Source organism: Accipiter gentilis, chromosome 9 (genome assembly GCF_929443795.1).
Source record: "Accipiter gentilis chromosome 9, bAccGen1.1, whole genome shotgun sequence".
In the NCBI taxonomy this organism is placed as follows: domain Eukaryota; kingdom Metazoa; phylum Chordata; class Aves; order Accipitriformes; family Accipitridae; genus Astur; species Astur gentilis.
This window is the reverse complement of record NC_064888.1, coordinates 41,279,977-41,303,228: the sequence shown is the minus strand read 5'-3', so window position 1 is coordinate 41,303,228 and position 23,252 is coordinate 41,279,977. Positions and strand designations below refer to the sequence as shown.

At 40.7% G+C, this 23,252-nt stretch overlaps 1 protein-coding gene across 3 annotated transcripts in view; it reads right to left on the bottom strand.

Annotated features, from left to right (window-relative positions):
- The window catches only part of DOCK1 (dedicator of cytokinesis 1), a 315,989-nt gene that overhangs the window by 128,525 nt on the left and 164,212 nt on the right, over positions 1-23,252 (bottom strand). For all 3 annotated transcript variants that reach the window (XM_049809511.1, XM_049809513.1, XM_049809514.1), the window contains exon 28: positions 5,446-5,547. In XM_049809511.1, the coding sequence (XP_049665468.1) occupies positions 5,446-5,547 (102 nt within the window). The remainder of the gene's footprint in view (positions 1-5,445; positions 5,548-23,252) is intronic.

Genomic DNA, 23,252 nt, shown 5'->3' with positions numbered 1-23,252 from the left:
CCTGTTAAGATGTTTTTTCCTGGCTCAGAAATTCAGTCGGTGGGAAGCAGGGAGCTGCAGAGATCCTGAGGACACAACATCGAGATCACGAAGCAATGTGAATTTCCAGGCTACTCAGCTCTGCCGTGTGCACAGCACAAGGGTTGCTTTGGGATGCTTTGCGTCCCAGCTCCTGGTACCGAAGGAGACATCCAGGCCAAAGAGGACCAACAGAGCCTCAGCAGCCACGAAAGACACATTTTAACGAAAAAAAAGAGAAAAAAAAAAAAGTAGTACTAGTAAAATAACTCCTTTGTTATTTTACCAAAATCATTCCCAGCAACACAACATCAATAAAGATGTTTTGACATTAACAGGATTGAGACAAAATTTGGAATTGCTCGTGGTTAATGAGATGTTACTGTTGCATAAGGCAAAATTCATCCAGACACACTAGCTCAGTAAAATGTGTCTTCATTTAAGAGATCAAACTGCATACTTTACTGCTCATTTTTCATGTATTTTGGTGAAAGAGTTACATAATTTCTAATAATCACGTTGCCTATTTTGCTGCCCAAGCACTGCACAGTACTTCATTCGAGCTCGAGCTTTTTTACAGCTGCAGGTATCGGTGATTTTCTTACCGATGCTGCTTCACAGCTCAGTAATTGAAATGTTAGTGGAAGTGGCACCATGGGAAGGGTCATCACCTACCCAGGAGGGTAGATTTGAGCTCACTGGGCTTTTTTTTTCCTCTTAATACTTTATGAATACAGATGTGGACTTCCCTGATTTCTTGGAGCAAACTTTACCTTACACTTGGTTTGTCACCAGTTTCAGCTGTTGGGCCTCCGCACACTTTGCTAATCGAGCTGCGTGTGAGAGTGGATGAATTTTCATATATTTTGTGGATGAACTGCGTTCGTTACTGACCCTGGACATCGTGCCACGTATGATTAGACCTACTGTGCTAATTCAGCTCTACATTTTAATCTACTGATATTTACATTTAAATAATCTTACTTTCACACAGGTACTTTAAATACTGCTCTGTAACAACTAAGCTAATTATTGATCAAATAAAAAGCTTCTGTTGCTTACCTGTATTTTATGTATTCATAATATTGCCTCGTTTCCATTTTATCTTTCTTACAGAAAAGCAAATGGTTTACACGAAATTAACCTTATATTATAAGCAAAACCCAGCTTTTTTTTGGGGGGTGGGGGTGGAAGTAGAGAGGGAACCTATCAGTTCAAGCTGTGTTGCTGTAGAGCCTGCTTATTTTCCCTATACCTAGAAGCAGAACAAATTGTTCTGAACGTTAAAAAAAATGATGAAAACCTGTACTAAAGGAGCAAGGGCTGCAACTCTTGGTCTCTCTCCAACTACAAATACAAATCCCATCTAATATCCCAAGGAAGCAAAATTCACAATAGATAGGACCCCTTCACAATTCCGATCCAATTACAGAAAGAAAACAGAGTAAGCTCAGCCCTGTAACTGGGCAGACAGTGACTGCGGAGGCTCAGACAATTCCATCTCCCTCGGACTGCTGAGCATCACACCCCGACACACCTGTATCGCTACTTCTATTTTTCACGACCTGGATTTCAAAGAGGTTCTTCAATAAATTCTCAAGCTTAAGAAGAATAACTAGCTAAAACACGTAGGAACTCGATATGAAAAAACTTTAAGCCAAGTTGATGAAAACTTCAGCTTTGCCGAGTCCTGAGCTATAGCAGTCAGAAGTCAAATACGCTCCGCGACAGCTTTTCAGGAGAACAACTTAACCTCTGTTGAGCTGTGTGCGAGGCTGACTCTGGAAAGGCCGCTCTCTACCAGGGTGGATGGTGCTGGGTGGGCTGCCTCTGCGGGGACCCACCACCACGGGGCATCCCCCACGAATCTCACGTCCCATCCCGCAAAGAAGAGTCTGCTTAACCCATACAATCACCCGCTCGCATCGGCGGTGGAGTGAAAGCTTGGCAACAGTGGATGTAAGCCAATGCACATACTTGCTTTAAAACCCGAGTGCAAAATATTAAAAGGGGAGAAGAAACTGGAGGTGCAGAAAATTGTAATCTACAACACCCTATGGAGTTTGTCTTTTTACATACTTTCCTGACTCCAGGACGTTGTCTTGAATGCCTTTAGGGAGGAATACTTCTGAGATACTCCACATGGCAAAAACATTAACTTTTTTTTTTTTTTTTGTCAACTAAGACCACATATGTCTCAACTGAATATAAATTTTACCAAGTAAAAAGAGGAGAGAGATCAGGTAGTCCCAGAAATAACATCACTGTTCTCAGATGATGTTTCATCTCAGGATGATAGCAGGCTTGACAGAAAGAAATTCGTCTTTGAACAGAAATACCCTAATGAACCTAAACAATATATTCTGCAGAGAGATACAAGACTGGTTTTATTGCATTCTACCTCATCTTTTCTAAGATTTTTGAGGCCAAATAAGACCGTTACAATAATCTAAAACTGACACCTACATAACACAGGCCATAAAGTTTCCTCTAGCAGTTCCAACACCAGGTTTATAACTTCTTGTTGAGCAAGAGCACATGCTGAAGAAAGATTTAAGGGTCTCCAATGGTGAAGAAGCAACCACAGCTTCACTGAAGTTCTCCCTTTTTCTTGTAATTTTTTTTCAAGAAAAACCTATTTATTTCTGTTTGAATTAATCTAGTTTCAGTTTTATATCACTGCTTCTTTATGCCTTTGCTAATAAACTGAGAACCCTGTAATAGGGGATGCAGTTACTACCTCCATATGTAAGGAAATTGGGTTTAAATGAAAACACTTTTGAATCTAAGCTCTAATGGGTGAGTCAAACAGCACTGGCTCAAAAAAATTACTGGACTAAAAAGAAACGGAAAAAACATGAAAAGTTAAATGAAGAAGTAGGGAAAGGGTTTTTTTTGACATCCAAACCATACAGTACCAAGGACTATACACATACAGTACAGTTCAATAGCATCCCACCACTGAAGACAGAAGAAAACAAAAGCTCTACGAGAGGAACATGGGCCAGCTTGAACCATAGCACTGACAACGGTAAAGGAGGCAACGCTCCTGGGAGAGCTTCATGGGGCATCAATTCTGATGGCGAAACATCAAACAGTGAACAAGATGTGGGTTTCAAATAATAGTGAAATCTCATCTATGAGGAAATACGTATGAGAACAGTAACACCTTGCTTTGGTTGTCACCGAAAAGGTTAGGTAAGCTTTTCTCTTAAACAGAGAAACTAGGTTATATCTTCATCCTTTTGTCCTAAATGATGGCTTGATCAGTTTTATTTGTGGTTTAAAAAAAAAGAAAAAAAAAAAAAAAGAAGAAAAATTAGTTTACTCACTGTAGTTTCCTTTTATCACAGGATTAACACCATTCTCCCGTTCTACCTCCACACCTTCATTTATATTATTTATACTTTAAAGTCAGTCTAAGGTAGCATTTTCTACCATTAACATATTACCCATTTAATGTTTTCCTAGCTTACTATGCACTTTAGTTTCCCTTAACATATATTATAATTAAATCAGCAACAATATTAAAACATTTAAAAGGTACATTTTAATTAAAGATGTAGAAAGTACTACAGCAACTGACCAAGTTTGGATTAGCATGTCTGCTAATACAAGCAATAGTCAAGTGACATAACAGTGGAAAACAAGAAGTCAAAAAGTACACATGCTGTTGGAAAATATGATTTTAACAGTACAGAACAATTTCAGCTACACAACCCAAGAACACGCAGAAAGGGACAAATATACAGAGTCAAGACAAAAGAAAGAAGTGATTCTTCATGTATCCCAGTGCACTGCATGCACATAAATGAAACCATTAAAACAAGCGATTATAAACAGACCACCTGCCAAATTTCAAATACATAATTACTCCCTTGTTTTCACCAAGAAAGATCTGACCTACAGAACCACGCTTCAGACAATTTAGACCAAAAAAGCGAGACTTCAGAAGAAAAACTTTTATTGCCATTAGAATAATGACAGATTTCCTAACCACTATTTTTCTCTCTGCATTTTTTCACTACATGTATTAAGAGCAAACTGCTTTTACCTTTTTCCATGTAAAACCCTGTAATCGGTTTGCCTTTTCCAGAGCCAAATGGTTTGAATCACTTTAAAAGTACAGAAATATTTGGCTTGATTAACCTTAATGCTCATGTCTTTTCTGTATGCTAACACCATTATTTTCACTCCACTAGCTGCATTTAACTTGGGAACGTTACGTTATTAGTGGAAAACCAAGTGACCATCCATGTAAGTGCTCCGAGATCCTGAAGCAGACTAACGGGGAAGCGACCCTTTCAATACAGTGATACCCATCTACGGTTCTTTGCGGTTGGACTTTCTCTTCACTTTTTTGAATCATCAGCTTTGTACTTCAGTAACACCACATCGGATACTAACAGACCGAGCACCGGAGGCTCTAGCACCTTATCTGAAAACCGGCACAGGGCAAAGAGCTCAAATCTTGCAGAATATAAACAGAAGTAAGAAGAACAAAAATTGAAGACATAAAGGAAAATGGGCAAGTCCAAATATAAAGAAATCACACCAAGAAAAGACCCTGGGGTTTGTTACGTTGGGTTTGGAAGGAAGAAGGCAACCTAACTAAAGGCCACCTTGACGATTAAAATACAGGCGAAAGCTGCCTAAAACACCTAACAGAATCCCCGGCACCAGAGTGGGTAATGGAATATAGCTGATCAGGCTTCAGGTCATCCGCTAATTGATGGATCTCAGCCAACAAGTTTGGTAGCTACTTTGCAGCATGCACTTGCCATATGGCAATGATAGTTTCAGGTCACTAGAGAGTTATCTCCTCAGCTATAAACTCCCTTCTATTATGCTCTAATTAAGCTGTGTTGTTGGCTTAGTTAGGCTACCGAATGACTCTGAGAAGACAAATTTCAATTATTATTGCTTATTTAACAACTAAGGGCATCTTTAAGGTTAAAATGTTTTGTATAAATTTAAAGCGGGTGGATCTGTAAGTAAAACCTATTTAAACAAATGAAATTGGGACATCTGGAAGATTTACTACTGGAAGTTCCTTTCCCCAAGAAAGCTTTATTTTTTCCCTTCTGTCCTTAAGCAAAACAGATTTTTAGTAATGGCTCGGTACTACTGTTTCCTAATGCTTTCTTTTAATTGCCTTAAATCCACTGTTTCAGTGCCTGCTTTTTAAAATATTGAACGGCTCCAGAGATGAGCTGTATTCCTGTGTGTGGCAGGGAGGTTAATTTTGCCCTTTGCAAATTCTTAAAATGTGTAAGTCGTAGAGCTTTATTAATTATTTTTGTTTTAAATCTGTAATGTCAAACACATTTTGTTTACATTTCATAAGCATATTTAACAAACAGTAACAGGAAAAACCCAAACACAAGCTAAACTATTTTAGGGACAGATGAAACAAGTTGAACTTACCACAACATCTGACCTCATCTTTCCAAAAGTCTTGATTAAATGAGCGTAGTGATAGTCCTCCATTTGCCTTAAAATGGCAGTCATGCATGCAACAAAACTCCCCTATCAAAAACAAAAGTACAACAAAATAAATTATTTAAGATAAGGCAACATAATACTTGCTATCAAAATGTAATATTGCTAGAGAGCACCACATAATGCAGTGGATATAATTCTATCATTTAAATTCGTTAATGAATATGCAAAATTCTGTCACGAAAACAAAAACATCTTGAAAAGTTTCTTTTTCCAATTTCATGGTGTTATCACCATCTTCACTGAAGATTTTGCAACATATTCTTCACATAAAAACTGCTCAGGCATTAAAGGCTTTGGAATGTAATAAATGCTACTGCTAAAAATATCACACTATCAGGATTTGCATTTGGGAAGTCGATGCTCTGCTCAAGGAAGAAGTCTCTTAAAAATCATTATATTGAGCATCACAGTTAAACCCCAAGTTTTAATTTCATTGAGTGGTACTTTCAGGTACTGGGAGGCTTAAAAAAACCAAAACAAACCAAAACCCAGTAACTTCCATAAAAACAGAATAGTAGTACCAAACATATCTCTCTCAAAGCACAGAGAAAGTAAAAAGTGACCCCAAAAAGTTTAGTCTTTCCTTGTGGCACATGAAAGTAGCGTCGTAGCAACTCCAAACCACTTCCGTAGCTATTAGAAGTTCCCCTCCCATAAACTACTTTTCTGCTTGTCCATCCTCCTCCTCTGACTATCTGCTAAAAACCTGTTGACTGATTACAGTAATAGTGTCCACGCCTTGAAGAATACTGTTGGAAAAAATCAGCAGAATTACTCAAAAAATAAATAATTCTCTATATGGTTTGATAAAATTGTAAATTCCCTTTTCGGTGCCATTTTCAAGGTTATTCTATGCCATGCACATCCTGGCAGAACACTCGGGAATTTTCTATTCTTTCTAGGCATAAGACAAAATTTTTTATTGTTACTTTTAAGATCTGCATTACTTTCAATTTAAAATATTTATTTCTACATCAGTCCAAGTAATTGAGATCAAATGCAAAATGACACTAGGTTATCTGTGTGTGTTATGAGCCCTCTTATTTACAGTCTAATCCCCCAACCTCCACCAGATAAGCGCTCCTTGAATTTGCTTTTCTCCCATGTAATGGAGTTTAGATCTGAACTCCTACATAATTGATTTTGTCCATGTGAGAGCATTATTTTTTCTACACGATGCAAAGGTACCTGACGAGAGCTCTTAGGCATATGCAAACGGCATGAATATGAAATGGAAAGGCCACCCGAGCTGCTGTTCCATGACATCAAAAGAACTTTGTAACAAACTATGACAAGAATAGAAGCTGTGGCTCTACAAAGATAATGTTTACTACTATGAAATGTAAATAAGATGGGATCATCTCAAAAATCTCAAAATGTTAATTGTCAAAACACCATATAACAAGCACTCTGCATAACAGACACTGTAAAAGGGCTTATGCCTGCAAGAAAATATTCAATAGCCCACATTCAGTCCTATTTCCGCTAATGATGTCATCAATCAAAGTGATGTTTCATTGCTAGTCAGAATTATAAATTTTTTAAATTGGCTGCTTAAGACTAGGCTGCAGATGTAATTCAGTCCATCACTTCCCATAAGGCTCTGTAGATGGTTGAGAAATGCTCAGGAGAGCTGAAAAGGAACATTGTTTTGCTTATGGTATCTTTTTACAGACGCTCACTCACCTAAATAATCCGTAAAGTCCGTTGCTTTGCAAACACATAAACGTATCTTTACCTTCCTTTGCATAAACACATCAACCCCTCATTTGCAAATCCAGCCCTTTCCAGGTAATCCAGCAGTCAACATGCAGCCTCTGCTTCCTCCTAACGAAGTAGTTTCTATAACTGGCTAATAGCTTTGGCCGTGTTTCTGTGTTTATCTACCCGTTTGGCGAGTAACGTAAGTTAATATAGACGCCGCAACAGTCAAAAGATGAATTTCATACCTAAGGAAATGATCTTGGCAACCTCGTATATGAAAAAAAAATAGACGCGGAGCGACTGTTAAACTCTCAAGCGCGTTTTAATATTCATTTTTATATACAGCAGCCGCTGGAGAAGAGGATGAATGTGAGCGCCATCTCCTCTGCAGGCACTGGTGACCCCTCTCCCCTCCTCTGGCTGCTCGTACACGAGCCCTCTCCTTTGGATCCGACATCCCGGCTCCTGCCAAGGGAGCCCGGCTCTCTCCTTGGAGCAGCGTGCTAATTCGGGGCGGGGGGGACTGTTCTGACTGTCCCCATGAGCCAGGGAAAACGATGAGTCACTGAAGAGAGAGATAATTACAGAAGAGTATCTTCTTAATTAGCATGGTGAGACTCGGAAAGGATACATGAAAGTTTAATGACTGCTGGTTAAACACTCTGCTTCCACGTGAAAGTGTGGAAATATGAAAGCTTGTTAAAACCTGGAACGGTTGCTGGAGAAAAAAAATACAGAAAAATAAAGAAGCTAAGCAAATACAAATGAAACATAAATACGATGGGATCCTGTAGCACGTCTAAGTTTTAGTTAAAGAAAATTACAGAAACTTGCTAAATGTTGTCATGTCAGCTTATGCTGAGCCCCAAAAGCGGTGCTGAGCAGAACGGGTCTGGGTCCTTGACCTGTTAATCAGCATTTTTTCCTGTTTCCCTGCATAAAACCCTGACTCGTACTCACCTTAGAATTATCTTAGTAACAAACCCCCTTTCTTTCTTTGACCAAGTATTGCTCCTTTAAGGTTCTGTTGCTTTACACACACAGACATCCCTGCTACAACATTTATCTTCAGATCCCCACCTGCTAAATAGTGTTCAAGCCCCTGCTGGTCAGGAAAAATCTATTTAATATTAGAAAAAAGTACACTACCAGTCATCTGCTTGCTTTTCATAATTTTCTTTGCAGTTAGTGAGGTATCATTTGCAGCCAGCATGCTCTTAATTACAATGCTAATAAAAATTTGTAATTATTTATAGGCAATATTTGTACTGTAGGTGTGTTTAATATGGTCTATTAACTATTTAGCAATAGCTAACAATATTATTAAATTTTAATCTTTAGTTGGATTCAGAGATCATTGTTAACTTCTGCAGCATACCATCTAGTTGGATTCGGAGATCATTGTCATCTCCTGCAGCACATCACTCCAAGCAATACACAGAAAAAAAGTATCTCATTCTCTAAAAAATCAATTTCAATTTTAACTGTAGGAGTAATTGCAAACCTACGTTTATACAGCAAGTACCGCAAGGCCAACATAGGGGGGTTGCCATTGCCCTGGGCAATTATTAGCTATTTATTCACTGAAATAGTGTCAAGGTTTATACCGAAAGCCTTTCACATCCTTCCTTACTTGCAAAGTTCAGAAATGAAGTAGTCACACAGTGACTAAGAGAATCACTACACATCACACCAGAGAAGTGCATTTAATGCATTTTATAAGCAGTTTAATACAATTGATTTCTCTCCTGCCCAAAAGCAGAGGCGCTGGATTCATTCCTTGTTTTCAAACCAGGTACACTGAGGCAAGTGGGAATTTTGTATTCCCAAAGCAAAATCATGGGATCCAGGACATTTGCAAGCCTGTTGTAAGGGAAGCAAGGTCTAACTCCCGTGCTGGAGGACTGGTAATTCAGCTACATTAGAAGAAAAAAACAAACCAAATCAAAACACTAAAGCGGCTGATTTTTCTTTGGAAACGATGCATTACTATTCAGAAATACATTCTGTATAAAAAAAAATGACCACGCAAATCCAAACTGTAAAGTTACTTCTAATTCCTGTAAAATACAGTTCTGAAGGAAATGTTGAAGAGGCACGTGAATGCTCAGAAAGTACTTATTTTCTTAAATTATCTTTACAATAAAATAATGTATGTTCAAATGGCCCATTAACAGATACGGGTAGGGAAATTTTAATATCAAATAATCCCCACAAGTAATACTAACACTGAAAAATTTCAGAATGAGAAGAGAATTCCCTGCAGGAGAGACAATACATGCCAATGCTTTTCTCCCTCAGGATTAAAACGTCCTATTTTAAACAGTCTCGTCCATTTTCTTCCAGCGAAATCTCTAAGTTGGAAGTATTAAGCTCTTTATGTATAGTGAGAAAATCTAAGAGAAATCAAAACTACACAGAGCTAAGGGATGTTTCATTATAATGTCCCTATTACCATGATTAGGAACAGATAAAATAGTTAAAGGTTAATTTAGTTTTCAATAAAATTTTGCTTACATGGCCTTAAAAGACTACACAGCTAAATAAATAAGTTAATAAATAATTAGGATGAAAACCCACTCAAAAACATTAGAACAAACCTCTCACTGCATTTTGGCTTTCAGAACATTTTCATAGAATTTACTTTGTTGAAAAGGGTTTAAGTCCCTCACAATTACCAGACAGTTTGCAAGGATATAAAAATGAAGTAAGCTTTGCTTACAGCATGCACTCTCTATATATTAGCAACAAATAAAGAAATAAAAATCAGCTGTTACCATTCCTAGAAGCCACGAATGAAATTGTCACTGCTTACGGACTCACAAGATAAAAATCCACCTTTGAAGTGCCCCAAATTTCAACAATTTAAGCAAAATATTATGAAAGATATTATGACAACCCAACATGGATGAAGCAGAGGATCTCCTGGCATTTCTTGCTCTCAAGAATACTTTTTATTGTAGAATATATATAATGACCCCATAGCACACAGCTCACCATTAGCTACCAGTTAAAACGCACCAGTGTACGTTCCCGGTCGCATCACCACCAGCGTCAGCGAAAGCACGTGGCGAAGGTTAAGACCCAACAGCAAATATGCCAAACCCAGGAATGGGGATCGCTCTGTATGAAGGTAATTCGGCTCCCCAGGAACATAACACCCGGTTCCTTCTGACGGGCTTTTGCAGGTACCGGACCGAGCGCTGTGCCCAAGCAGCCTGCGCTGGCCAGCGCGCAGCGGATGGAGTCGCAGCTATCATCGTATCCTAGCGTGCCGTACAGCACTTCAAAGCAAGTTTGACACGGATTCCTTAAGCTTCTACCAGCAGCATCTACCCCTGCCGTCATATAAGTAAGGACAGGAGGAAAAACCAAAACAAAGCAAAACACTTCTCAAGATACATACATATATATAAATTCATACATATATTTCTCATAGTATTAAAACAAACATTTCTTTTCCTGTAATAGAAAATCCGACAGTAAATTCAGCAACACCTTTAGAGAGAAAGTTATTGCATGGATGCAGCAGCAGAATGTAAACAAGTGCAAAAAGTTAACATTTATCACTTTTTTTCTTACTGAATATATGCTACTTTCGATTTCCTTAGGCCAAATTTTGCCTTCTTGAAAACCAAGTAAATGGAAGGAATAAAACATGTGAGTCTTTTTCCTTTGAGAAACAGAAGTTAACATTTGCAATAATGTGAGTGATAAAGGTTTGGGGTTTTTTCCTTGCTGCCACAAACGTTACTACAAAGGCATCTTTCTGCAAATCAAGATCCACTAAGGTACTTTCAGCTGACAAACTCTGCTCTCAGAGCTCCTGGACAAGACGTGCCATCTCCTTTACCCAATCTGATTTAAGCAGCTCAGTACCTGCCTAGGCAGCAAAAACCTCGTTTAGGTCAACCCCATTCAGTGTAGGTCCGTTCAGAATGCAGAAGACTGAAAAAGAAGTTTACAGCGGAATATTAGCTTACTTAGTCTTGCGTATCTTGTTTTACCTCAAAATGTATTTTATAGATCCAGATTTGATCTCTGACAGTTCAATCTCTATCAATCAATAGAAAACTTGTTTTAAAAGGAAATCCTTCACAGGACTTCAATGCTGATTACTACATCCTGACCAGCTGAGCACACTGGTTCCAAAACAGAAAATAATGTAAAAAGAGCTGATTTTCCTGAAAGGAGCACAAGGTGTAAGGACATTTTCCATTTTCATAGCTGAGGCATGGCAGAATAGCACTTAGGTGTGCTAAGGAAGTCAGTGGGATAACGTTGAGGCTGTCTGCAGAACCTCAGGAGGCTTCTCCTCCAGCCTGCTGAAAGCAGGACTGCTCCAGGGTCGGACCACGCTGCTCCGGGCTTTAACCCCTTGGGTCCTGCAACCTCCAAGGACGGCGGTCAAGTGCAATGAAGAACCTGGCTCTGGCATCTTGACAGCCTGGGGGCTGCTGTTAGGTCCCCCCAAAGCCTCCCTGAAGGCAGAGCAGAACCATCCTTCCGCTGCCAAAAGTCACAAGCTCCCCACTTTCCCCGCCTTGGGGAGCAATCCTGCACCATCAGCGGACCAGGATCTGCCGACCCCTCTGTCGCTGCCCCATGGGCTCAGTCCTTCCCAGAGCAGAGCGGTCCCACGCCTGCCTGCAGTTTCCAACCCCTCTGTAAGCTCTTACAAGCAACACAAATTAGGCATTTTTTACATAAAAGAGAACATTTGAGGGAGGTCAGTTCTTTGCTGAGCCCCTGCAGGAACCGCTTAGCGTGACTCCTATGTGGCAAACTAGTAAGCAAAAATTTCCTGAGATACATTTTAAGGCGACAAAAGCTCTTGCAATTAACAAAATAACTCTGTGGATGCAAAATAAATGCAGCAAGGGTATGTTTTTCAGTTTCCTACTTCACATTTTACTGAAAAGACCAGTTTGAGGACTACAGAGAAAAAAAGCCATAGTGAAGTACCATAATTACATATTTATTTGGGAAGCTATTTTATTTGGAAAGGCTAGTTCTTAGCAAGAAGTCTTTGTCCAAAGGTTTCCAAACTTCTTTCACCTACCAACTGCCAGAAGAATAAAACCTACAGCCACCTTCCCCTGTTTCGGAGGCAGCTCTCCGATACTCTGCCCAGATGGAGCCGTAGGCTCCCACTCCTTCCCAATCTCAGTGAGCCCCACCAAGGTAAAAATCCCCAACCAGCTCCCCTTTGACACCTTTGCATGCTGTTAGCGCTGCTACAAGCTCTGATCTACTGCTTCAGAATGAACTCTGAAAAAGCAAAATCTTGACAATTGTTTCATTTGAAGGAAAATCCTATATTCCCAAACAGTAGGGAAAAAAAAGCCCGCATCTCTGAATACAGGGAAACCTCTCTGGCAAGAAGAGCAAAAAGGATCTTCACACAGATCAAAACCAGCACCCAAGATCACTACAGCTCAACTGAAATTCATTTTGTAAAAGGCTTATTTATTAGGAACCTGATACACACAATGAGAATATATACAAAGCGTTCCCTAGTTTGAAAGCGCTTTGCACTAACTTTCGTAAAAGGCGAGCAAAAAATTAATGAGACATTTTAACAACACCATTTATCATTTTTCTAAGGCTCTTTTTCAAAGAAGTCCATTTTAACCAAAAATGCTTCACTTTAAAAAGCTCTATACAACCTCAGTATTAAACAGTATGCCCTTCAATTGAAATCACAGTGCTTCAGATTTCTGAAGGTTAGTCGATTTATTCTTGGTTTTCTAAATGCAATTGCCTTTCCCCACCTTTTCTCTGCCCCTGCTATACTAAAAATGATTTCACTGAAAATCTAGAGAACTGCCCTCAATAAATCTGTTTCAGGTGTGCCCATGCATCAGTTCCTAGTTGAGGAACGGTCTCCACAGAGCCCCACGCAGAGGAGCAACCTTTGAGTAAGGCTGTGCGGTGGGTTGACCCTGGCTGGACACCAGGTGCCCACCAAAGCCGCTCTGCCACTGCCCTCCTCAGCTGGACAGGGCTGAGAAAATACAACAGAGGGCTTGCGGGTCGAGATAAGAGCAGGGAGAGATCACTCACCAATTACCGGCTGGCATCGGCTCTGTCGGACACAGGGGAAGCTTCCAGCAGCTTCTCACAGCAGCCACCCCTGGAGCCCGCCCAGCTACCAAAACTGTGCCACACAAACCCAATACAGGCTTCAAAGATGGAAACTGAGAGCAGAGCAGAGAGATGCGCACTGACATTTGTACATCACCTAAAAAGACAGAGGAGTCTGGAGTGGTACAGGTCAGTTTAAGATTTACCCACTGTCCCCAAATGCATTTAAAGATGTTTTGTCAGCTTTGCTGTTACTGCTCCAGCTGCTCACCTGAGTTATCCAGGCAGTAATGCAGCTGACATTCCCATCGACAGCCATCAGCAGCCTTCTCCCCCACCGCACGCCAGAGAATTTTTAATCCCACTACAGCACGCACTGGCACTTTCGGGGGGCTACAGAGAGCAGTGGTGGGCACCCCTGGGTGCCCCTTCCCGCGGGACTCTCCAAACCCTTTCCTTCCTGTGGGCTCCTCTCCGCTTCAGCCTCCGCTCTTCCTCTGCTTCAGTGGAAAAACACTGTTCTGACCCTCTTCCTTGACAATTCAACCCACCCTGCCGTTTAAAGACATCTCTCTGCAGGAAGATCTTGTTTGTCCCTTTCGGTCTGTCTTGTAAACCGGAATTTTCTTCCATCTAATGAAACCTGACTGGAGATAGCCTATCTCCAAAGTTCACGTGCGTACTGGAAATCTCTGCTCTCCAGTTTAAGTACCAATGCCATTATCTGCTACTTCTTTGGGGCCTGAAGTTAAGCTAAGTGAATAGACATATTCATAAACACGCACATTCATTTGGTCTGCACTTTTCCAAAATCCTCATCAACTCTTTCAGCGTCTGGGGAATTACTCATACAAAAGCACCTAAGGCCTCCACCTCTCCCCGTCCCCAGCATCAAAGACGAGCGACAGATAGGCGAATCAACAGCCCACAGAAATGGGTGCACGCTCTCAAACACGTGAACAGACAGTGCAATCATCTTGGTACAGACTTAACATGGGAATAACAAAGTTCCTGACACTAATATGAACCTCAAACTAACTGCTTTCCTCGCCCCAAGGAAAGCCTTTCATCTTGTTTATTTTAGATTTCCCGACACAAAATTATGTCTTACTTTCTTCACGTTATTGTTAGGAAGCTAATTTAACTGTAATTATTATTATCATCCTCTGAAGCACTCTCAAAATGAAAGACCTATCTGTTCTCGCGCTCGGTGTTAGATAAATGACAAGGAAAAAAAGCTGAACTTTCTCTGGAGCAAACAGAAGTCACCAAAGACCTAAAATAAAAAGGAAGCTGGAGGATAATATGGCTGAGACGCAGACACGCGCACAACCCGTGCAGGGGCGTTCCTCTCCCTGCAGCCTCCTCAAGAACCAGTGGACCGGAGAGGTTTGGTTTTAACTGCGTCGCCCACGCTGCTGCGTCAGCACCAGCTACAGAGGCAGCAAAAGGGGCTCAGCGCTGACCCACAGCGAGACTTACAAAATCACTGCCAGAGAGGAGATGCCCATGAAAGCCAGGCGGTCGGCCTCGTTCAGCATGGCAGGCTACAGCCTTTGCCAGAATACCGTGGGAGGCACAAGCGAAATATAGTTTAGGGATCCTGCGCCACAAAACTTTACTCATGGCTGAACACCTCTAGAAACCACAAGGTTGGCTAATGTAATCAGAACCGTATTTTACTTATCAAACATGATCAATATTGAAAGCCATGTAAATAAACTATGACCACGTTGATGCAGACCAGCGAAAGAATTTAAGTTTTGCAAATACGAGGAAAAGATAATTTAAGACAACCGGCATCCTATCTTAAGAATGGCTGCACTGAAGTAATTTCAGTAATTGTGACAGCCTACAGGTATTATGGATATCGTCTCTGCATCAAGCAAATCACGCTGCACTAAGATACCACCATGACAAATCGTGGGAATACTAAGGGAAGATATCTTATCTTTTAAATGAACCTCCACTTCATACAAGACAGGTGACCCTGCCAGATGGATACACTTCTAAAAGCACCAGCTGTTTTTAAGACAAATTATTCTACTTTTGGTGCTTCTCATTTGACTGTTGTGACATAAAATATTTAGCAACTGGTTTACTGAGGGACTCAGCAAGCCTGAAAGAAAGATCAGAAATATCTGCAATCAAAATTTAATTGATAGAAACACACAGTCTAGATATCCTTGGATTAAAAAGCAACTTGCAAGAAGAGGTCTCTTTGGGGAAGCTTTTGCATTTTTTAACTAATTTTTACCTTTGGTTCGTCATCACATAAACCATCACACCATACCACGGGGGCTGTTCTGTTACGAAGCTTTCAGGACAGAACAGACAGTGGGTATTGGGAGGAGGGTTAAGGGGAAGTCAGTCTCTGACGTTGTGCTGTGCTTCTCGGCTTTCAGTGCTTTGGAAGGTTACATGGTCCTTGCAGACAGGAATTACTGCAAGGCTCTCATCAGTGTTAAAGACAGGGCTCTTTTCATATTTGCATGTTATCAAAATGAAAACCCCATTATAGACAATGTTCTCATTCCCTCCTCCGCAAAGTGTAGGAAAACTGATTAAATAGAGAAAGACAGCACTGCTGATAACAGTCTGGTCCTTTATTATGACTTTTCTAACTTAAGTTCAATTTTCTGTTGTATTTCAGAGTAGAGCAGCAAAATTAAGGGTATTTATACAAATCCACGTACCGATATGGTAAATAAGAGAGACACAATTCCCCGACAGGTTAACATTTTAAGTTAGACTTTCTGTACCAATATGGACAGATAAGAGGAGCTTAAAAGATTAATACCTAGTAGTAGCAAACGGGACTTCACAGAAGTGAAACTGCTCTTCTCTGCGTACAAGGAGCATCCTCGCCTTCCCTGCCTCTTCCTTTGGAATCTGGCTCCCAAATCACACCCGCACTCCCCCAGGACAGATGCAAGGACAGGGTCTGGAGGAGCACAGCTCCTGCTAATGCACACGTTGCAACTTTCACTTTGAAGTGAGAATACAATTCACCGGAGGAATGAGAAAACCCATTATTTCCATTACGGAGCCACAAAGCCAGAAGCACAGTGAGCAGATGCAATTTGCACGGGGTCCTACACGAGAACCTTTGCCACCCGCCGAGTTGCAACCACCACAGGGTCTGCGCTTGAGCCTTCACCTCTCCCGCAGGGACAGACGGGAACATTGCACCATTATCCTACAGGAATTGTCTACCGGAAGGGTTTCTCTTTGTTTTATGTCTGTGTAGGTTGCTTCTCAAACAGGCAATCTTACTTTGTAACTTCTTCGGGTTGTTCGATTTTGTAAAATGTGCGCAAGGTTTGCCAGGAACAGAGGAAAAACTCAGTAGTGTTTCCTTTAGACAACAAAAAGCAAGACATTCAGATCGAAATATTTTCTGACAGGCAGTGAGGGAGGCTATCTACAGATATTTTGAGAAGTAGCCATATCTGTATTTCATAAGCATACACCATCAAGGAACACAGACCTATGTAGTACTGTATTTAATTAAAGGAAACAGGGAAGGACTCATCTGCAGAACCTGCAAACGATACGTGGGTTGCGTCTCCAAGAATGACACAATTCGTCTCCGTAACATTATTAGATTTGAATTTATTTCTTATTAAACTCACAATAACTCAGAATACTTTGGGGGATTCTTTCAGACAACCTATTGCTAAACAATGTACAGTATCAAGAAGAGCTTCAAAGCTCAAAGATACTTCATGAATAGAATATGAAATCAATCTACAATATGGAATCTAAGCAAAAAGAGCTGAACATTTCTGTTGGGGAAAACGAAATTAATTAAAACTTTTTTATTACTATTTGGAATGATGACCAAAAAGTTCAACACAATATGCTCCAACATGATGCTACTGAGCTATTTATCCTTTTCCTACTGCAAAAAATCAGCGCTCCTAAACTCAGCAGAAATCCAACACCAGCAGGACAAAAGGAGACTATCAGCTAGGTCAAGGACAAACTCAGGTTTTTTGTCTGATTTGGGGCCAATCACAGCATTCGATAGCGCAAAAGGAAACACGAAACTCCTGGTAGGACCACAACAGAGCCGCTGTGGGACCGCAAAGCCCGAGCAAGGCAATCCTCTCTCAGACCTGCCCAGTTTTTGGGTATGTGTAGGGACACGTCTGCCGCGCTGTAAGGCCAAAGGAACCACGCTTCATTTCAGGAGCAGGAGGCAGCACAGAAAAAATAAGGCAGCAGACGCCATGAAGACAACAGCACTTTCTCAGCTGTGGGCACAGAGGGCAATGGAAGGCGATTTCTGTTTTCAGTCCGTCCTGACAGTTCTCAAGGTAAGAACAAACAGTAAAAGGGAGCAGCGCTAACTCATGTGAATAAAAAGGATGAATTCAAAAAGCATTAAACTGAAATACATTTCTTTAAAAGAAGTATTTAGAATACATGAAAAGCGTGATGACTTAAAGAACTAATTGGTTGGAATAATTTAAATTTAAAAAGCCTATTTTAAGAAAGCCAAACCACAGAACTGAAGCAAGCAGCCGGCCAGCACCTGCACATACATCTTTTTGAAGTAGTTAGACCAGGTTTTGACCACAGGAGTTTCTTCTGCATGCAAACAGATTTTGATTTTTTATTCTTAAATTCAGTTTATTCCATTTATTTCAGATGAATGACATATACTTGGAAGATTAGAAACAAACTGAAAATTTTAAAACCGGGACGTCTCATTTCCCTTTTCAATTCAACAGAAAAGCGTAGACGTGGGACTCAATTTCCAAACTCCCGAAGGACAGAGCTCATCTGCGCCTACTGATCATCTGGTGACAGCCAGGTATCCCGAGTCCTGAAGGCAGCACCCCCGTGTCTGCATGGTGCTCCCCCCACGCTAGTCAGCCTGGTCTGGCAACAATAAGCACAGGGCCGAGAGGGAATATTTGCTTATAAAGCTCTACTGGTTCCAGATGAAGATAATTCAGGTTTCTCTGTACTTGCAGGCCTACCAAGAACCACCTAAGACATATTAGGGGAATACCTTCTGTATTGAATAACTCACTATGGCAGAAGAGCAAAACATGCTTTGATAATTTTCTTTATGATATCCAACACACTCAATATATTCAAGTAATAACAAAGCATTTTTAAGTGCTGGTTTTCCACCACTGAAATAAATTTTGATTTATAATTGAATTTCACTTTCCTTCCAACATCGTCTTGGCAGAAATCATAAGGGAAAAAAGTAAATCCCCTCACAAATAAGAAGTCGTTTATCATTTTCTAACACAATAACACTTAAACATTAAGAATGGGATTAGATGTATATTCAGCTATGTAATTGCTTTCATATACGTACAGCCTATGCATGTGGTTAACAAAAGCAACTTAAGTCGAGAGATCTTTTTTAATTACATATCCACACCTAAATGAGAATTAATCTCTCTTTGAAAAACCAGTTAAAATTAAATCCAAAACAAGATTAAAATCAGTGACTTAAAACGTTCCGAAGTAAAAAGCAACTTCTCTCGCGGCAGCGGAGGAAGAGGCACAGGGACTGCCAGCCCGCAGAGGGGAGGTCACGCTCCCGAGACGGTCCTGGGGAAGGGGCTGCTTCGCTCCGTGGAGCTCAGCCCCTACAGCCTGTGTCCTCCCCACGCCGCTCTGGGTGAGCGAAGGCGAATATCCCGTGATATTTTTTCCTCCCAGACTGCCAGCTGAGCGGTAATAACGGGACCGAGCGGAACCTCTTTTACGTTTTCTGAAGTTCGGCTCCTTGCCTGGACTCACCCAGGATTTCCCATCCCGGTCTTGGAGGGCTCGGACTTCTCTGCCAAGGTGAAATATGTTCAAACCAGCACAACTGAGGCAAAGCAGCAGCTTTGATATTTATTCAAAATATGTAAGAAAAACTAAAGTAAGTAAAACTAAAACCAGTGCACAGGCTAAAGCAAAAGCTATACGGAATGAATTCAATTTAGCAACGCTGCCTCCCCTATCACCTTTAGCTACTATTCAGCCATTTAATTAAAATTTTCATGATAATCCACATACTTATGCGCATAACACTTCTTCATATAGCTGTAATATGGCAACAAAGCTGATGGCAGAGAAAAACGTGTCGTTTTTTACACGGCAGACCGCAAGTTGTCGCAGCTCGATAAAGCCAGCAGTGTTGCAGCGACCCGCGCTATCAGAGCACCCCGCTCACTTCTGCTCGGGACAAAGGAGGTGGTGACTAGGCCACAGATGGGCTGCAACTTTCTATTTTTAGACTTGTGTTTGAGTCCAGTTCCATTTTTCTTCTCATATATACTCATGAGATGTTATTGCAAACTGTGGGTCTGCTGCTCTTCCCTTCTTTGCTGCTTTGGACACACTGCGATCCCACCGGATCCGGTTCTGGATTAACAGCTCTGCGTATCTCATATAAACACTGGAGATATTTTTGCCATTAAACCCATGAAAGAAAAGCTGGAAGTCAGAACTGACGCACTCGGACCACGGCTAAGACAGCTCAGACGTTCAAACAGTGGAGAAAAACCAACAAAAAAATATGTGGATAAAAGCACTGAGCTTGTAAATGTTGAAGAGGAAAGTTTAAGGACTACCTCCTGAGGAAAGCTAGCCAAATGGAGACCAGGGAAAGCACCACTGAACATAAAGAGTAAGAAATTCTTAGTGGAAGAGTTTCACTACTGAGATGGAAAACATATTAAAAGTCCGAAGATGCATTCAACTCATGCACATGTATACAGCTGTCTGGTCTGCAACTCCATTCAAAGACAAAAATTAGCTTTCATTTGGAACATTTTTCTCTACACCGAATGCTAAACAGTCACTTCATATTGCCATAGAAATCTCAAGGGATGCAGAGAAAGAATTAGACGCAAATCATACTTTTCCTGCCTTTGCACGCTCAGATCAGTGCAAAATGTTGTGTAGCCTTCACTAGTTCAAGAAAGTGCAAGCTTATTTTTTCTTCAGATCTTTTCAAAATAATTCTCAAAAAGTAAATCGCAAACAGGATCAGCAAAATTATCCCACTCAAGCGCATACACGTAAAAAAAGGCTTATCTATTGAAAACCCTCCATTCTCAAATCACACATACGCCCACTTCGGTCCGACTAAACCCTGGATTACTTTGGAAAGCTTGAACCGTGTTAGTGTTTGGATATCAATAATATTTTTGAAGCAGATTGACTTATTTCTTTGCAAGAAACAATCCTGAAAACACAGACAGACACTAAAGCTGTGGGAGTGGGAGGACGGCTGCATGGGGGCAGTTCGGCGAGATTTTCACTCCATATTTGAATCCCATGGTTTATCCAAATCAACCATGAAGCATTATAGGAAGCTAGGGTAATTTTGTTACTTTCCTGAGAAAAGTTACTCGGGTTTACGTTCCACTAAAACCACTATTCAATTTCTTATATCAACATAATCAATTTCTTCATGACACAGATATGGGCATGTTTACCACCCATTGCCTTTTCCAATATTTAAAAATAACAGAACTACCATATCATTAAAATATCACAGAATACAAATATGGCACTGTATTTCTATGTGATACAATACTACTTAGATATACTAAAAATATGAAAAATAGGAGAACAGAAAACACCTGAGAGATCTCAAATATCCCAATTAATCCCAGGGCCCGTCTTTAGGTCTCAAAATACAAGTGCAGTGTTTTATTCCTACTTGAATGCAATAGTATCATTATGTTGAAAGTATTTTTCGCTGACATAATGCCCATGCACTTAATACCATCAGAACTACCTCCTTTTGGGGTGTAACATTTTAAACCACAGCCGCAAAAATAAATGAACCCTGAGTTATGGCAGAGCCTACAACACTCAACCCACTCTTGACATTTGGCAAAAGTAAGTCTTGAAAACAATAAGTACATTGGTATGGCTGAAAAATACTCACTATCTGTTGAGGATGTAAATTTAAGGATTTAAAAAAAGAGTGCTTTAAAAATACCTTAGAAAAACTACTTAGAGTAAGACAAAATGTCTTTCAGGGCTAAGGAAGTAGACCTGATTAAGTCTATTCCTGTAAGTAACTGCAAGGTATATGGACAATTTCTGCATAAATAGAGTACAAACATTACCCAAAGTCATTAACTGGTAGGCAGGAATTAATATGTTTACAATTCAAGCCAAGTGATAAATACGCATAAATAAAAGGAAAATACTCATTGCATCCCTGTGAATTATTAAAACTTTTGTGTGCGTGTGTGTGTGTGTGTGTTCCTTATTAAATGGAAAAATTAACATGCACAAGTATTTTGCTTTTTCCAGTTACTGAGGTTTTTCTAGCCAGGAATCTTCACCTTGTAATTTCTGCTACCAACACCTAAAATTAAAAAGTTTTCATTAAAAAAAAACACACCCAAAAAACCCAAACAAAACAAAACAAAAAACCCCAAACAAAATGATATTTTTAAGTTCAACTCTGTTTAATCAAAATATTGTGAAAAACATCACATCCTAAATTCTCTACTAAATGAGCTCCTATGGAATACAGTGACAGAACCAAGGGGCACAATCCTTCACCAATTTTTTCATTAAGAGGAAAGGACAGAAGCACCTGCAAAAAATGTAGAGATCTGTGAAAATACAGAAGAAGCCCAAAGCGAAACCCTGACCCTCCCTGGGATGAGGGGGGGGATGCCGCAGCTCTCACACAAAGGCTCCGCAGCCCGGGTTAAAGAGAAGGCAGTCCCCCCTTCCTCCTGGAAACGCTCCGAGCACGTGGGACCAACTCGCCCTTTTTTCCTCTCCACTTAAGAACCGGCGTCCCTTGCGCCGGCCAACAAAAATGTCAGCGACTTGATGTGTCAGCTTACAGGAGGCCACTATCTGTCCATTTAGCATCACCTTCAGTCCCCAGAAGCTTTCCCACAGGATATTAAGCCCCTTATTTAGATAATCAATTGCTGCAGAGCTTATCTGTCATCTGGTAATTGATGTGAAATAACAAAATTGTACATCAAAACAAACCTCATTAGCTCATCATCCCAGCTCATCGCTCCGAGTAAAAACTTAGCTCACGAATAAAGTTCCAGTGATGTTTACTACTACCCTTCAGTGAAAGCTTTGATTTATATCATCTCGCAGAGAAGTAAAACCAAATTCAATAAATAAATACAGCCTCCATAACTTGAGGGGGACATATAGATTGGAGAAGGTACAGGGAAGGGCAACCAAAATGACAGCCTGGAGAAGAGAAGGCTCCAGGAGACCTTCTTGCAGCCTTTCAATACTTAAGAGGGGGCTGATAAGAAAGATAGAGACTTCTACCAGCATCTGTAGTGACAGGACAAGGGGCAATGGTTTTCAACTGAAAGAGCAGATTTAGGTTAGATATAAGGAAGAAGTTCTTCCCTGTGAGGGTGGTGAGGCACTGGGACGGGTTGCCCAGAGAAGCTGTGGCTGCCCCATCCCTGGCAGTGTCCCAAGGCCAGGTTGGATGGGGCTTGGAGCAACCTGGGCTGGTGGAAGGGGTCCCTGCCCATGGCAGGGGACTTGTTGGAACTAGATGATCTTCAAGGTCCCTTCCAACCCAAACCATCCTATGAGTCTATGACAAGGGGATGGAGAAGCTGCCTCCTGAGAAGGGGCCACAAAGTCCCAGGTTCTTCCAAGAAGGCAGAGGGGGGATTTATAGGACTGAAGTTTACAAATTCACAGAGGTGGTGGATGAAATGAGTGCACAGCTGTTATTCACAGATTTCACAGTATTAGAACCAGAAGGCAGCTGTTGAAGCTAATAGATGAATTTCAGGCAAATATGAGATGGTACTTTTAATTTAGGCATTTATTTTTTAAATGCAGTGAGTGACGGAAGTTGTGCCTACAGAAGTCACGGAGGCAGGCAGCAAAAGCAGGCCCAGCAAGGGACTGCACAAATTCTATGGCAAGATGGTCTGATGAACGAATAA